Source organism: Chinchilla lanigera, unplaced genomic scaffold, assembly GCF_000276665.1.
Source record: "Chinchilla lanigera isolate Chin_1 unplaced genomic scaffold, ChiLan1.0 scaffold00023, whole genome shotgun sequence".
Lineage (NCBI taxonomy): Eukaryota > Metazoa > Chordata > Mammalia > Rodentia > Chinchillidae > Chinchilla > Chinchilla lanigera.
The window spans coordinates 11,972,951-11,990,843 of record NW_004955424.1 but is presented as its reverse complement, the minus strand read 5'-3'; the positions used below and the strand labels follow the sequence as shown (position 1 = coordinate 11,990,843).

Below are 17,893 nucleotides of genomic sequence, written 5' to 3'. Positions count from 1 at the left end.
TCCACTTCTAGCATGATACCTGGTAGGTGATGAAAGCAGTAAAAGGCTGTCATTGAGAGTGTAGGTTGGTACAATTTTTGGTAGGTAACTAGCCAGTATTTTTCAAACTTTGAGTCTGTGTGGCTTTCATTCCAGTAATTCTACTCGTAAGAATAAGATACAGTTGCACATACATACAAGCATACTCACACTGCATCATTATCTGTTACAAGAATAAAACCAAAACTGAAACAAAATCGGAAAGAGCTAGTGGCCCACCAATAAATGGCTATATAAATTATGGTGCTTTTCACTGTGATAACAACCAGTGAAATGCTCTCCTGCCATGAAAAAATAGGGAGATATATATCTATATATTCACTAGGAAAATCAATAGTAAATCAATATATTGTACAAAATAGATCGTATACTGCTTTTGTATAAAAAGAATCTAAATGTAACTGTAAATACTTGGAAACATGTCAAAGAACACGTAAGGAACTAGGCGCCGGGATTTTACTTTTTATTTCTCCCGCTATACAGTACTTGAACTCTGAAGGGTGCACACACGAACTAACCAACAAATACCAGCTTCCGGCGAAGGAGGGCGCTGTGGCCATCAGGGTCTTGTTTACGAACCTTGCGTCTAAAACGGCGTGGCGTGACGTGCTGTGGCGTGGCGGGGTGACGCCAACGCGTCAGTCGGGGGCGCAGGCGCAGTAGCCGGGCATCGGGCTCTTTGAATCGGTGTTTTGGTACCGAGGGCGCCGGAACCACGGCTCTGAGTTGCTTGGTGTCCGGAGGGCGGCTTTTCGAGTCCCACATGAGCCAATGGCATCACGCCCGCAGTGGCTGGGGCCGCGGACGAGACTTTCCTGGACGTCCTTCAGCCAAGAAGAAAGGTGGAAACCGCATCCCGGAAAGGTAATGAGGCTTGGCTCGAGCCCTTGGCCCTCTGCCTTGTACGCCTGGGCGCGGCCCGGTCTCGAACTCGCGGCCTCGCCTGGAGCCCCGGCGCGCCTTGTTGACGGCCTGGCCGCTCCCTGCGCCGCCACGCACGGTAGCTGAAAGGAGCGGTGTGAAGTTGTGTGATTTCTTACCGTCCTTAGTTAAAAAGCGAGCCGTGTCCAGTGCTCCCCGGGTAAAATACAGAAAGACAGCCCTGATGCGGGACTGTTTTTGTTGGGGACACTCCTAAATTACCAAAATTCTGCGCGGCTCCTGTTCTCAAGTTTAATTATTTTGCCATAGAAAATACGAATAAGAAGTTTAAAAAGGATCCCCGTCCCGGCGGCCTCGCAACCGACCTGAAGTCTTATTTGGGAGAGTTTGTTAACAGCGTTTGTAGGAATCACAGAGGGAAGTTGGCACTTCCTCACACGTGTCCTTTGAGGAACGTGCTTTTACTCTTCAAGTAGTTCTTAAGACTTTGCTTGCCAGTTGTGTTGACATACGTCTGTAATCCCAGCGCTTGGAAGGCTGAGGCAGGAGGATCTCCGTGAGTTCGGGGCCAGCCTGAACTACAGGGCAAGACCCTGTCTCAAAGAAACCAAAAAAAAAAAAAAAAAAACGACTTTCCTCATATTCGGTAACTCCCTTCTACACCTTGAGACTTTGTGCTGTCTCATACTTAAAGTCTGTTTTATTTTTGAATCTGTCACCTTCTTTAGCGTTCTAATACAGATCTTGACTGACTTTGTAGTTAAATATGAGTAGTGTCCATCTTTACCTCCTTACAGTCCATGAATCGCACAAGAACTCTTTTAAGTAAGTATTAAAAGTTGAAATTGCACTGTAAGTGGAAGGTAGCTCATAGACATTATTGTAAAGCACTGTAAGCCTGGAGTACTGGCATACCCTACAATCCCAGCATTCAGGAGGCTGAGACAGGAGGATTGCTTAGAGTTCGAGGCCAGCGTGGTCTACATAGTGAGTTCAAGGCTAACCTGAGCTACATAGTGAGAACCTGTCTCAAAAAACAAACAAAACCCCCAAAACTTTATCTTAACCAAAAAAAGGAAAGAAACTCCCTTTTATGGCCTGTAATATAAAGGTCTACATGTTCAGGATCCTTTCTGCTTGCCGCTTCTGTCCTCACTTCTTTTTTATCTTAAAATAAATACAGTTAATTTTCAGTCATTCTGCAGAAGTCGGCCCAAGTATTACTTTTCACTGTGACTCCTAGCACCATTAAATGAAGTTCACAGTTCCTTTTAATCAGGTGTTCTTTTCAGATATGAATTGGAAGTTTTCTGATTGAATTTGTTTCACTTGCATGAAGACAAAACCTTACGAAGTGATAGAATTGATTTCAAATAATTTCAGCTACTGTGTATGTATTAATGACATTGTATTATTTAGTGCTGAGTTAAGTTTTTATCAGAGATACAGAAGAAAAGAGATTCAGAAGTTCTCCAGTTTTTTATGTTCCTTAAATGTGCAGATTTTTGTACTGTATTGTTGCATAATAGCTCTTTTACAGATGGGAACATGGGAAGGAAAGTACCAGTTTTTACTAGGTAGGAGTGAATAGAGTGGCAAAACAGGGGCATTCTGGGTGTCCTGTAACTCCTGTTTTCAGAGAGGGAGACAAGGTTAAAATACAATTTGGCTGACAAAAATCATATTTACTAGGTGGAAAGACTATCTCCCGGTTGGACAGCGGATGCCTGGGACTCGTTTCATTGCTTTCAAAGTACCTTTGCAAAAGGTAAGCAGAAGTTCATTATTCTTTCAGAAACCTAAATTTACCCTGTGGAACACTGGTTCTCCACCCTCTCACATTCCAGTTTCTGTTTTTGTAGCAAACATGTTGTAGTGTCTCCATACTGTCCTGAAATTAACTTCACCCATAAGTATGATCTACTTCCATATGTAATTTTAAAGAAAGGAAATTAGGGTAACAGTCTCTCTGGAATATAAAGAATAAACTAGATTCATAATAAAGTAATATGTATTCAGGATGTAAATATTTTTGCATGACTACACTAGAAGATATAAAGAAATGTTTGATTGCATCAGTGCAAGAACTATGAATTCAGACTGTGATCTAGGTCAGTTACATTTCCTTAGTGATAGAGGTTTCCTTGAGAGCAAACCATTCCTAGTAGATTTCTAAACAAAAGAAAGATCAGCCTTCAGTTTGTTGATAAAATGATTACTATCCTGGAAAATTTAATATATGTTAAAATTGTGCAAAAAATACTTTATTTGTAAACTGAAGTTAAGTTCTAAGGTTTAGAGAAATAGGAACAGTTTTTGCTCTTTTAACCTATAGTAATGTTGACTAGCATGTTCCAAAGTCATTTAGGAGATGGAACAGAGACACACCTGCACATATATATATATATAATATATATTTATTTATGTGTATATACATATCTGTGTGTGTTATGTATATGTGTATATCTTAGGTGCCTTTTTTTCTCCCTTTCAATCACTAGAAGACAGATTTGTAACATAGCTTCCAGAAGAATGGAAACTTTCCTTTGAGTCTCATTGTATGTTAGCGTCATATGCCTTGAATAACTGCATAACACAGTTTCGAATTTAAAGCATACAGTTGTTTTCTCTTATTTCATTCTCTGCCAGAATTTTGAAGTGAATCTTGCTTTAGAAGAACGCTTTTCTCTTTTGGATCTTTTTAACAAAATCCAAGAGCAAAATGAAGAGCTTGGACTGATTATTGATTTAACATATACTCAGCGCTATTACAAACCAGAGGTAAATACTTAATTGAAGAGAACTGTTTATTCTGATACTGAAATAATTCATAGTAATTCAGTAGTAACTGAGTAATTTTCATCTTGTGCTATTACAAAGCCTGGCTAGTCATGGGTAATAGCAAATTTTAAAAAAGAGAGCAACTAAATGGGTTCCTCAATTGCATGTTTAAATTGCTGAGACGTGACTTAAAATTTACTATTTGGTCATCATTACCACTGTCTGTATGGATTTCTTTTTCATCATCCTCAACAAGAACTTTGTAACCATTAAAGAATAATTCCCTTGTTCCTTTATCCCCTTAGGCCCTGGTAACTTCTGATCTGCTTCCTATCTCTATAAATCTACCTATTTTAGGTACCGCATACAAGTGTGTTGTACAATATTTTTCCTTCTGTTTCTGGCTTATTTCATTTTTATTTTCAAGGTTCATTCATGTTGTAGTCTATATCAGAATCTTTTCCTTTCTGTGGCTGAATATTTTATGGTGTGTTTATGCCTTGTTTTGTCTGTGCATTCATCTATTGGGAGACAGTTGAGTGGTTCCTTTGGCTATCGTGAGTAATGGTACTGTGAACATTGGTGTACAAATATTTGTTCAGATCCTTGCTTTCAGTTCTTTTAAAGGTATAGGTAGGAGTAGAACTGATAAGTCATATGGTAGTTTAACCTTAGGAGAAATTGCCAGAACTTTACAATATTATGTTCTTGCTTTTAACCTATTATCAGACATTCCAAACATATACATAAAGAAACATACTTACTAATGTTCATTGTACCCCCATTAATTCATTCAACTTTTTATTTTTTGAGACAGGCTCTCACTAGTTCAGACTGGGCTTGATTTCACTATATAGCCCAGGCTGGGCTGAAATTCACTGTGGTCCTCCTGCCTCAGCCTCCCAAGTGCTGGGATTACAGGAGTGCACTACCACACCTAGCTTATTCAACTTTAATATTTATCAAGTGTGGACTCTTGTGTTTAGATATACCACGTCTTTTCTCATTACCTTTTATTTTAAAACAAATCTTATATCACTTCATTTTTATATCTTTAGTATATATATTTAAAATTGAGTAATTTTATTCCTTAATATCAGTTCTTTAATATCAGATACCCAGTCTGGGGGCTGGGGATTTAGCTCAGTGGCACAGCGTCTGCCTGACAAGCGCGAGGTTGTGAGTTTGATTCCTGGTACCGGAAAAAAAAAAATACCCAGTGTGTAGTACAACTTGGAATTATCTCCTAAATGTCATAGAAAATTGTCACCAGGTAATTGTTTGTTATGACTTATAGTTTGCCTTTCATGTCTGTGTCACTTTCTTTTTTTCCTTTCTTGTTGAATTATGTTTTGAAGAAATCAGGTAGTTTGTCCTATCAATATTTTGATAACTACATCCCATTAAGTTGTTTATTTTCTAGTTCTTTTCTGCAGATTGGTAGTTGAACCTAATTTCATTGGGGTTCAAGCTTGATTTTTTTTCTTTTTTTACAAGGTGTTTTATAGGTGATAATGTTTTCTTTGAGGAGGAGACTTACAAATGAATAAATGGGGTTTCTCTTTCTATGATGTAAGTAGCCATTGATTGACCCGCTCATTTTTGGGCTGCATCAAAAATGGTAATTTCTGTCATTCTTTTTTTTTAATTCATTAGCTAGGTATAGTTCTGTAAAGAGGAATTTCTCCTTGTCAGCTATTTTAGGCATGATCCTTTCATGTTATTTAACAGTGTTTGAAATAATAAGTTGGTTCACTAATACCTTCCAGTTTAAGCTAGATTTTATTTAACTAGTTTTCGTGTCATCATAAACTCCAGTGTAGTTGTCTGTCTGATTGAGCACAGATTGAGGCCTTGTCTTTGGACAATTGGAGCATCTCAGTTTAGCTCCTTTTGATATAATCCTAGTAGTCTTTGATCACTGTTTTTGGTATTTGTATAAAAAAAGTTGCAACGCATCTTGCACACATCCAGCCTCAACTCAGATCATCCATTGTAACAAGCTGCTTTGATTTCTTCTAGTGGGAATATTTTGAGACTACAGTCTGCGTGTTAAGAGGTGCTAATTGCTACTGGGCTGCCCTGGTTCCTAGGGTTTTTGTGTGTGTAGAACTGGGAGCTGGGTTTGTAATGTAAACTACATGATGGGTCTTGCCAATACTTTCCGTTTATACTGAGAGCTACAGGATTTTAAATTATCTCTTCTGTCTTTTTTCTGTCTAATTTCTCCCACCTCAAGAATATTTATGCTTAACAGCTGCTTTATGAAGACATTGGCCCTTGAAATGTGAAATAAATTGTAGAACTGCTAATTAAAGTTTTGGTTATACTGTGTCTGTATTCAGTCACGTGGAATTTGCTGTGTCTTGTGTACCTGTAGTTTTATCAAGTAATATATTTATCTTGGTTGAAGCAGCCTTGGAAAAAATAGCTCTTTCATTAGAATTGCTGACTTACACAGTTTATTGTAATCTTTTGCCTTATAATCTGAGTGTTCTAATTCTTTTTGTACAAGTAAAATAATACATATTTTTCTTGTTTTGCTTTATAGGATTTGCCAGAAACTATTAGTTATTTAAAAATTTTTACAGTTGGGCATCAGGTGCCTAATGATGGCACTATTTTTAAATTCAAGTGTGCTGTTAATAAATTTTTGAAAGAAAATAAAGATAATGGTAAGTTTTTGTTTTAAAAAAGTATAAATTTTGGTAATTTTGAATGGCATTGGAGGTTTTTGATAGTTTTAAGATTTTGACATTAAGCCTGTCGTCATTATGGTGTTAAGGTGAAAATGTGAGAAGTTGATAATACAGTGGTTTTCATTTTGTTGGTCAGAGAAATAGTTTACTTTGGAAAGTGGTATTAATGACAAAGATGAAATGAACTACCTTACTCATATATAACAAGACAAAAGGGGCTGGGGATCTAGCTCAGCGGCACAGCGCCTGCCCGGCAAGCGCAATGTCGTGAGTTCGATTCCCGGTACCGGAAAAACAAACAAACAAACAAAAAACAAACAAACAATACAAAAAAAAAGTCTTGTTTTATCTTTTTTTAAATCTTCTGTATTGGTTAAGACATTTTTTTTTATCTTCTGTGTTGGTTAAGAGGTAACAGATTAAAAAAATAGAAAATCTCAGAGTCTGAAAGTTACCGAAAAGAAACAGCAAAAGGCAAATGTTAGGAATAAAGCAGTCTCAAATAGAACCAAAATAAGACAGTGTGAGCTAGTGGAATTGTACATTTGTTTTGCATATTGAAGGCATTTTCATTATTTTTTCCACTTTGATTACAGTTTTGCTTGTTTGCAGTATCAGAAGGTCTGGTCTGTAGCTCAGTGTTTAAGAGTGCTTGCCTCCAGTACTGCAAAAAAAAAAAAAAAAGGAAAAAAAAGGACAGGGGAATGGAGGGAGGAAGGAACAAACAAACAAACAAAAAGAAAGTTAAGCCATTTCATTTCATTCTTTTTGATACCTGTTGTTTTGTTATTAATTCTTGACTAGGCCTTCTGAAGTTTACATTATTGGGGGTTGTACAAATTATCCTATAGAAAGTGAAAGTTGGTTTTCTGATAGGTGATTCTATATAATATGTTCCTGAAAAATACATTCTTTTGAGGGTATTGGTAATGTTACAGTAACTTGTACATGTTACTGTTGACTAAATTGTCTTATTTTTATTCTATTTCAGTTAATTCACTCTAGTTCTTGTTTTATAGACAAACTTATTGGTGTCCACTGTACCCATGGTTTAAACAGAACTGGCTACCTCATCTGCAGGTGAGTTGCCAATCCTAGAGGTAAACCATGTTTAAGTTGTTTTTGTCTGAATACAATGATAATGCAAGCCTGTTGCAAAAAATGCAATCAGTATACAAATGTGTGAAGTAGAAAGTACTCTTGTCTGCCACCAAGAGGTTAGCATCATCAATACTTTAATACATATATTTTTAGTCTTCAGAAATGTAGATAAAAGCATATAGTGTGGTTTCTGGGATAATAGATATGCTATTTAATGCAGTGTGTTGTAAACATGTTTCTGTGAAGGTTCTTGGAGATCTTACTTTTTTTAAAGGCTGCATTGTTCATCCACATACTCTGTGAACATCTTTAAGTACATATGGAGTTGTCTCAGGTAATTTCATTCAGAATGGAATTTCTGAATCAGAGTACACATTCTTATACTTTTTATGGATATTGTTATACAGTGCCTATTTATGTTTCTTCATTCAAACAATGTAAAACTGCCCTTTGTGAAGAAATAGGTATGAAAGAATCACACAAATGCATGTAAAATTATAACCAACAAGTGCTATGCAAAGGGACATGGTATTATGAGGTTATAATGGAAAAGATTGGACCTCATCAAGAGGAGAGACTAAGGGTTTCCTTGAGAAAGTTTGAAGCAAGTATATGAAGGTTGAATTGATACTAACCAGGTAGGAACACTGTAGAGAGAATTGTGGCTATAAGGAACAGCAAAGACCCTAAAACAGATCAGCGTGCACTGTGTTGGAGAGTTCCATGGGGTAAGTGATATTAGAATGAAAGTGGCAGTGTAGGTAGGAGCTGTATCACACAGAACTATCTTTAAGGTTTTGTTTTAAGAACAGTAGAAAACCACTGAATGTTTTTGGGGCAGTAAGTATATGAAACTTAATAAAATTTTGCATTTTCAACCATCGTTTTACTATTGAATGAAGACTACACTGCAGAGGAAAGAAGTAGAAATAAGGAGTCAAGTTAGGAAACTTACAGGAAATGAGGCATAATGTATCTTGGAGCAACATATAGTGGCTATTTTTGTGGAAAATATGGTCATATTCCAGAGATTATTGAGGTGATACCTGTCACAACTTGCTGCTGAAGATAAGAATGAGAAGAAATGACTGACAGTGATGATGACTCCTGTTTTTGGTCCATACAATTGGTTGCACAATATTTTTTAGATATGATCTTACTGTTTTTCCTAATTTGTCTTTTGCTTATTGTTAAATATTCTGTCATATTAAGGAAGTCTTCTGTTTTTAGTGTACAGAGCTCTTTGTTCAAAAATGCCTCTTGAATTTTTTCAAATACCTTTTAAACACCTGCCATTTTGGGCCTGTATTTTCTTTCCTTTCCTCTTTTAGTTGAATTATCATATTAGTATGTGTACTTTTAATAATAGATTTTCTAAAGTTGGGTCATCCTTGCATTTTTGGAAGTCTTTTTGTTGTTATGGCATATCATTCTTTAGTAATTGTTAGATTAGATGTGCTGATATTTCCTTAAGATTTTTATGTCTCCATTTGTAAGTGAAATTGGACCTTTTTTAAAAAAACTTTTTTTTCTTTTCGTATATATAAATGACCCAAATTATGTTGTTTTGTTAGATATTTGATTGATGTAGAAGGCATGAGGCCAGATGATGCAATTGAATGTAAGTATGAGGGTTGTCACTATTTTTCCCTTTTTATAAAAGTTAAAGGTAAAAATGTAGATCAATTTCTCAAATTTTGAAAAATTTATAATTATTTTGCTACAATGTAAGATATGAAAAAGAAAAAAGAAAAAACAAAAAACAACTCTTGGAGCTGGGGGTGTAGCTCAGTGATAGAGTGCATGCCCAGCACCAAAAAAAAAAGAAAAAAACCCCAAAACCATGTAAGAGAATCTTTCTAAAAGTTTATAAAGGGATGTATCTGGAAGTGATGAGCTGTAACAGCCTAAGTAATTAGTCAGTGATTTTATTGTTATCTCTGTGGGAAGGATTTAGTTTGTGTACAGTAATTTCTAATAATTCATTCACTCCTCAGCATTCAATAGGTGCCGAGGACATTGCATAGAAAGACAAAACTATGTTGAAGATCTTCAGAATGGTCCTATCAGGAAGTAAGTCTTACATTTCATACATGACATTTATGGTTAAGGAGATCTTTTTTTTATATAATTCAAGTTGGATATATCCATTCTTCTCATAGGTTGTTCCTTACTGGGGGAAAACTAGATAGGAAGAGATTTTTATTTACATAGGCCAAAAATAGAGTAGCTAAATTAGCTTCTAAATTTGGAAACCAGTAATACTGTGTGGAAACATTTTCTTTGAGGAACTGGAATTTCGATGTATCCAGATCAAGTGGTTTTGAAGACTCTGTGGAACCAGTCCACAGCAATACCAAGTCTGTTAACCGTGGACCAAGGTATAACCTACACAATCCACCCCCTTTCCAGCGTTTTCATAACCAGACTCAGAACTGGCAACATTCAGTCAGGTACCTCTGCTTTCCCTTTGTCTAAAACTGAAATGGAAATTAATACTATTAATCAGTGAAAGCATGTTATGATAATGATGAAGAATTGATGTTTTCTTGCTGATCAGTATCAACTAGCAGGTAACATCCTGCTGTGTATTTTGGAAAATCAAATACAGGGTAAGGAATGTATGACTTCCCAATATAGACAGTTGGGAAAGGAATTAGAAATTTTCAGTGATTTTAAACTTTGTTTAAGCCATGGGTTTTATGTGGCTTCCAAAGAGAATCTTGCATTTTTAGGTTATTTTAATTTTGATATAGTTTTCAGAATAAGAAAGGCTGTTACTTAAAGAGTAAATACAAATTAAGAATAATAAAATCCCAGCATAGACATTTGCAAAGCATTTGAGCAGATTAATCACACTTCTGAAATGGGAGCAATCTGAGTTCACTGAAAATAGTAATTAGAGTTATCCAGAAAAACCAGCAATTATGAAGATGGAGAAGTTGCACAACAGGCTGTATGCAAGCTAGACACCCAAGGATAGTGTAACCCAACTGTAGTATAACTCAGTTCAAGTGAAAAAGGATCCACACCAAGAAACCTTGTAAGTTGCAGTTCAAGTCCTGAGGCCAAAAGTCTTGAGGACCCTTGGGCTCAGGGTGAGTGGAGTCCAGAGGCTGAGTTTTAATGTCCAAGGGCAAGAGAAGAAGGATTTCCCAGCTCCAGCAAAGACGGTAGATTTCTATGGGAACTCAAACCATTTGATTGGTGTCCACCCACACTGAGGGCAGATTTCAGCCCCTCAGTCCACCAGCTCACACACTAGTCTTTTCCAGAAACAATTTTCACAGATATACTCCAGACTAATCCTTTTCCAGATATTTGGGCATTCCTTAATTCAGTCTAGTCGATACCTAAAACTTAACCATCACAAAAACAAAGCCTTATTCTTTGACTGTTTAACAATGATTTTTTGATGAGCAGTCCAGTGGAGTGTTTGTCAGGCTGGACCTGGATTTGCCTCCTGGCTCTGCCATTCATCCAGTGTTTGGTTTTCAGTGAGGTATTTAATCTTTCTAAATTTCCATTTCTTACCGCTCAGGTGGAGATTTTAATAATCCATAATCCATAAGGGATTGTTGTTGACTACATCATTAGTTAAAATAGTTTAGCACGTCGTAAACAAATGTTGGCATTTTTAAGAGGTATAAACATTTGAAAAATGTGATAGTGGCATAGAAAATTGGTATAATGCTTTTGAAACACAAGTTTAGTAGCCATAAATATACCTCATAATTTCATCTTGAGACTAACGAAATACTTCAAAATGTGGGAAAGGCTGTATTCATTCAGTTACTGTACAATACATTTGTGAAACTCCCTACTATGTCTCTTACAAAATTCCATATGGTACATTTGTAAAACTCGCCACTATGTCTCAGATATTAGTCTAGGTGCTTAGATACAGTAGTATATATTCCTAGATGTTAATCTCAGAAGTGTTATTTTAGTACAAGAACTGGTAGTAAGTAGCCTGTGTTTCTAACAGTGGACAATATAGCAAAGTAATTATAGTATATCCATACTACAACACTTTATAGAGCTCACTATGATAAGCAAAAATAGTACTATGATTCAGCAGTCCAAAAAAGATGCAGTGAGAAAAAGTAAAAGGAAATGTTAATGTGTTGAATTAGAGTGGGATTGAGAGGTTTATGGGTTTTTTTTAATCAGATTTCCAAATTTTTATATGTTTACTTATATTTGCTAATCTTGGTTTTGAAAGAATTAAACCCTGTTTGTCCCAATTTGTTGCATATATCATGGCTACAGTTTTTTAAAGCTTTCTTATTTATTTATAAAATAAAAGCAGTTCTCTGTTTTCAATGTTGAACACTTTGTTCTGTCTAATGTCAACCATGCCAAACTTCGGAGATAATGTAGACAGTTTGACTAGTGTGAGCATGCATTTATCTATGTAGGAAAGGGTGGAAAGGCTCCTGTGAATCTGTGTATGCCAGGGCATTGTAGAAAACTTAAAATATATTGTTTTAATTTATCTTTATAACAGCCTGTAAAGAAGGAGGGTATTAATAGCTCCATTTTATAAAGAATGAAGAGGTAGATTAATTTTTCTGCAAAGGTCAGACAGGTAGGAAACAGTAGAACACAATATGGATTGTTTTAAAAGACTTACTATATTTTATTCTAATAATGGCTTATTACTTTTTGTTTAAGAAAATTTTCACAAACTCAGAATGTTTACCAGAGAGGCCATATCCCTCCTCCTGGCCCTGCTGGAGAGGACTGTTCACAAAGGAGATACTTTTGGAGTGTGAAACCAAATGGCAGTCAAGCAGCTCAGAATAAGAGGTGGTATGCTGGTGGTTACCAGAGACTATCTTCTCCAGCCTGTTGGGGATGGAACAAGTGATACAGGCCTGTCCTGGAAATCTACCTGGTGAACAGAGATGGGCTGAAGATTGCGGGAGTGACTTTCAGTAAATATCAGGTTAAATTATTTTTCAGGTCAATGAGGTTTTTAAAAAACTTTTATTGCTCCCTTCTATGTGTTCAAGCTTAAAGAAAAATTATGATAATATTACCTCTTTGCTTATAAATTCACATCAATTATAGCAATGCAAAAAATCGGTCATTCCATTTAAATTTTTCTACAGGAAGATATTTTAGATCTGATAAAATAATAACTTTCCTTGCAAATTATTTTGTAAAATTCTGTCCTTTTTTTCTATGCATTTCCTTCAGATTAGACTTGTGATGTGAATTTTTTAGTATTTTGTTGTGTTTGTTGACCCAGTCACTAAGGATATCTTTTATTCCCTAACTGTTCAAATTTTTGCAGAAATCTACCTAGAATGACAGTTTCTTTAGAACCTAGTCACTTTATGTATTAATTCTAATATTTTTGTGATTAGGTGTTTCTTTTTTTGGCAGTCAGTATTAGGATTTGACCAACTTCTTGTACTGAATTGCCAGATTTGCCGTCAAACACAAAGACGGACCGAAATGTTAGGGATTGCTAATTGAGCAAGAAAGACAGATTAACTAGAGTGCTGATTCATCAAATGACAATTTTCCTGATAATTTGATCACAGGATAAACTTCATCAAAGGAGTTGAACCATCCAGAAAGTTTGAAAACTTTTATAGATTCATAGAAGTTGGTCAGTGAGTGGTGTAATATGACTACAATTGCCTGGAATATCTGGGAAGACTGTTATTTCTCTTCTTTTGAACATAACTCTCTGGGATCTTTCTCCAGTTGCTTCTTACACTGGAGTGGTGCTTTACCTCAGTGCAAGAGGTAGATCACTTGAGAGGATTTTAATTATTTTTAGTTGCAGAGGAAGCTAGACATCTTCGCTTGCTTGAGAAAGTATCTAAATATCATGACATATTAAGCCTCAATGACTATTTGAGGAATACTTGGGCAACTCAGACTCATTTTTAAAGCCTCTTGATTTTGAGGATTTGTATCATACAGTGCCCAATACTATATATGACAGTTGTGTTATATATGAACAATGTGTGGAACCTGACCTTAAGGAAGTACTGTAACTTAACTGTTCCCCTTGCCTGTATCTATCTAATTCAGTCATGTTGCTCTACTTCATCTAAATGATAGCTGATAAAGTTTTTCTTTGCTTGCCACATTTGAGAGAGATACAGAAGTCCTTTGGTTATAAGCCTACTCTTATAAAATTGCTCCCAAAGAGGTATCATGAAGCCTTACATTGGAAGACATTCAAGCAAAACAACTATGGGGCAAAAACAAACGAACAAACAAATAAAGCATGAGCGCCTATGGGAATCTACCTAGTCCCATAGTTGTAAAGAATGGCTTGGCAAATTGGGCATGGTGGTGCACACCTCTAATCCCAGCACTTGGGTGGCTAAGGCAGAAGGATCACAAGTTTTATTCCCACCTGAACAACTCAGCAAGACCCTGCCTCACAAAAGGCTGGGGATGCAGCTCAATAGAAAAGCTCTAGGTTCAGTCCCTACTGCTACAGAAAAGAGGAATGACTTGCAAGCTACTTCTGAGGAGGACACTTATATTAGTGCCATCATACGGACTCTGTCCCTTTCAAAAGTGTGGTTTGTTAAAAAAAGACCTATTTTATATCTCATGTCCCATTTTTTATTCTTCAACGCACTGGTTCTGGCTTCTGAACTATTGAAAAAGCTAAAGGCCTCTGGCTAAAGGACAAGTAGCTCCCTTTTTGAAAGTTTATAGTAGTCTATTAAAGCTTTTAAAATTTGTTTTTATTTAAAAAGCACATATGAATAGTTTAAAGTTCAAGTAGCTGTGTTGAGATTACCGCAAAAAAGAGCAGTCCTCTGCCCTAACCCTGATTATCATTTCTCAAAGGCACACAGTGTAATTATTCCTTTATTATCTTGTATTTGCCACAATTATTTTAAAATCCATATATGTATGTGGCTAGCCACTTGATTTTTCAATTGTGATAGTATCAATTGTGATGGTATCTGTTAAGGAATTTTTACTGTAGTGAATGAGGATTTAGCCCTTTCACACCACATTACAGTTGTTTCTCAGCTTTTGATTAAATCAGTATTCTGAGTTCGTGTTCCTAAGTATCATTCCTCATGAGCCATAGTATATCATAGTCTTTTCCCCCTCTTTGCTCTTTTCCTATGGATCTTATTATTAATTTATTCTCTGAATCTCTAATAACATAAGATATTTCAGTATGAGTAAATATATGATTTTTGTTTTTTGAAATATTCTCTTTTTCTGTTAAGGTACGGGGAGTTAAACTCAGGGCATTGTGCCTACCAGGCAAGTGCTCTACCACTGATCTACACCTCCGACTCCTGTGTGTATGTGTATGTCTCTTACTATTTTTTTAAAGAGATGAGGTCTCACTGTGTTGCTCAGGTTGGCCTTAAACGCCCAGATTCAAGCAGTCTTCCCCCTTAGCCTTGTGAGTAGTAGGACCACAGACATATGGCAGTGCACCTAGCTGTATATTAACTTCTAAGAGCTAGCTCTGACTTTCTGAATGGCATTTTTTTTTTTTTTTTTCAGAAAAATATAAGAATTTTTTAAATGATGCATTATTTCATACCTCCTCAATGTTATCAGATTTTAAAAGTTTCTTTGGTTCCCTGTATCAGCCTTTCCCCCCCTTATTTATACATCTGTCTCTCATATAAGAGATGTTCTTGAAACACTTGGTGATCATATTTATTTTTTATTTACATATACTTAAGATTGAGGCCCAGAGGGAAGTTCTGTTCTTGTTGTGGTGGTCTAAGAATGAATTGGTTAATCAGTTTATTATGTTCCCCGTGCTGCACACATTTAGACTTTATATTTTACCATTGTCTGTTTTTCTTTCCCCTACTTGGCTTTTTGAGACATAATCTCACCATATAGTTCAGGCTGGCCTTGAACTCACTATGTAGCCCAGATTGGCCGCGAACTGGCAGTGATACTCCTGCCTTAACCTGAGTGCTGGCATACCAGTGTGTGCCACCACACCCAGCTATTTTTCACCATTCTAACAGATACTATCTATAAAATTTTTATTGTCTGTCATCTACTATGTCTTATCCCTCCCACCCTTGGGAGTTTTTATCTTTAAAAATTCTTTTAATGTCTTTGGTAAGGTTTGGGTAGGGCTAGAAATTTTTGGCATGAGAGTGAGTGTAATGAGATTTCATTACCAAATAAATTACTTTGGGGGTTTATGTTTAGGTAACTGTTTTGGTGCCTCACATCCCAGGAGTATAAGCCATTGAGTATCCTAAGTCATTATTTGGATCTGTAATGCCAGCCACAAATACTTCTCCTGTGGAAGGTGGCTCAGCTACAATCCTGTTTAAACCTCCTTAGGACAAAAGTCCTAATTATGTCCTGAAAACAGACTCCTTCTGTTATTGTCCTCTTGGAAATCTTGAATGACTTCTGGCCTCCATATTCTGTTTTCAACTAACTCCTCATCAGGGCTTCTGTATCTGACTGCAAGGTGACTTTTCTGTGCACTTTGTATTCCCTTCCATGTCTGCATGCCGGCTAGTTCATGAGTATTCTGTGCCACACACACTTAGGACACCAAACCCTTTGTCTTGCAGGTTGTCCCCTTGATTGCAGTCTCTCCTGTGGTCTCTGTAAACCAGTTATTCTCATTGCTTGAGCCATATCTCCTCCATAAAGTCTTCCATACAATCCTACACTCAAGTGAATGATTCCTTTTTCTAAAGGCACTCTGTGTTACTGATTTCATTTATATCCCTGTTACATGAACACTGGATCTAAAGCACCAGTAGAGGCCCTCAACCCCCTCCTCTTTTGTGACAGCGTTGTTTGCCTCTGGGTCCACAATGCCCTTTTTAGCCTTTGCCAGCATACATTATTGAGATCCCCAAGCTGAGCTGAACACATTAACTCTGGGCATACATGGTCCTTCTGACCCCTACGCCAAGCCTTTCTGCTTTCAGATCTGCCCCTACCTTCAAATTAGAGGAGATGCTCCTGCTCTACAGACCTTGGGATCTGGCTTGCTGAGCTGCCACTGAAGGGTGGGGGATGATCCAGAAGTGTGGAGGAATCAGCTCCCTCTGGAGGTTCTTGATTAATGAGAGGGAGAGGACAAAAGGGAGACGCAGGCAATGCTCCTTCCTTTGTCCCTACTGTAGTCTACTGAGCTGTAGTTTTGCCTTCTAACCCTTTCAGAGAAGGTTCAGTCTCCTGAGTGAGCACACAGCCAAACGTACTGCATGTCTTCCTGGCTCATTGCAAAGCCTGCCAGTGCAGTAGCTCATTACAATACATCGTACATCGTTTTTTGCTTCTCTTAACATTTTCCTTATTCTTCCTACTCTGTTCTTAACGTATCTCAAATAAAATACCAGTGATTAAATCCTTGTGTCTGGCTCTGATTTCTAGAGAATCTGGTCAAAAATTGGGCAGCCATAAGATTTTGGTTGTTCAACCACATGGAGGGCAGGTAGCTAATCTTTTCCACTGATTTGACATGGAATTGTACAAATATCTGTATCTTTTAAGAACAAATAAATGTCAGTTATATCCAAGTAACAATATATCAAGAGTTACAGGTTTTCAACTCCCCGAGAGGAATATAAGCATGATACACTGCAAACATGTACTAATGGAAAATAAAAATTAAAAAAAAATTATGTGGTAAGTGGGCCGTTAGAGAAGCATATCTGTAGTTTGGCCAGAAAAATAAAATCCATTTTAATGGATGATCTGAGAATGAGTCAAAGGGTGGTGTTAACTCCTCTGTACTTAGATGAGTATACTGAAGAGAGAATAAAGACAAGCTGAAGCAGCAGATACTTCCTAGAACATTGTTTGCATAGTCAAATTTACAAAATAAAGCAATAAAATACATGGTTTGACTTTGAAAAAAATCACAGATTTCACTTTAGGGGTTATACTCACATGATAATGGGAATAGTGTTTGGAATGTGTATTAACACTTCCAAGGTTAGACTAATTTTAAGACAAGCCACCGATATTTATGCAAGTTACATAGAATGTTGGTAGGACAATGTTGATACCCATAAGAATGTTCTCATTTAACACCTTTTTAAATTAGAGCTTTTTTTTTTGTTAGGGGCTGGGGATATAGTTCAGTGGCACAAGTGCCTGCCTGGCAAGAGCAAGGTCCTGAGTTCGATTCCTGGTACAAAAAAAAAAAAAAAATAGAGCTTCTCAACCAGCTTGCCTATGATGAATAATGATATAGCTAACCCCATAGCTCTAGGTAAAGGGAACATTACCTCAGAGATGACTTTTAAAAATGGTGTAATGGATGCTGTCTTGGAATATAATTCAGTGAGTTTTGACAAATACCACCGCTACAATCAAAATATAGGAATCCCCCCTGACACAAGATTCTACCACTGCTTTGTAGCTGATCACTCCCACCAGTCCCA

At 36.7% G+C, this 17,893-nt stretch overlaps 1 protein-coding gene across 2 annotated transcripts; it reads left to right on the top strand.

The window, feature by feature from the left end:
- Positions 1–674: 674 nt before the first annotated feature.
- On the top strand, positions 675–12,726 carry Dusp11 (dual specificity phosphatase 11 (RNA/RNP complex 1-interacting)). 2 transcript variants are annotated; one of them, XM_005385546.2, is made up of 9 exons: positions 675–903; positions 2,614–2,689; positions 3,571–3,702; positions 6,254–6,377; positions 7,421–7,481; positions 9,077–9,123; positions 9,500–9,575; positions 9,791–9,955; positions 12,180–12,726. In XM_005385546.2, exons 1-9 carry the CDS (start codon positions 803–805, stop codon positions 12,373–12,375), a joined length of 978 nt encoding a protein of 325 aa, XP_005385603.1. In that variant the 5' UTR covers positions 675–802; the 3' UTR covers positions 12,376–12,726. The 2 variants fall into 2 exon arrangements, with proteins under 2 accessions (XP_005385603.1, XP_005385602.1); XM_005385545.2 differs by lacking the exon at positions 9,791–9,955 and having other exon boundaries at positions 689–903.
- Positions 12,727–17,893: the final 5,167 nt, after the last annotated feature.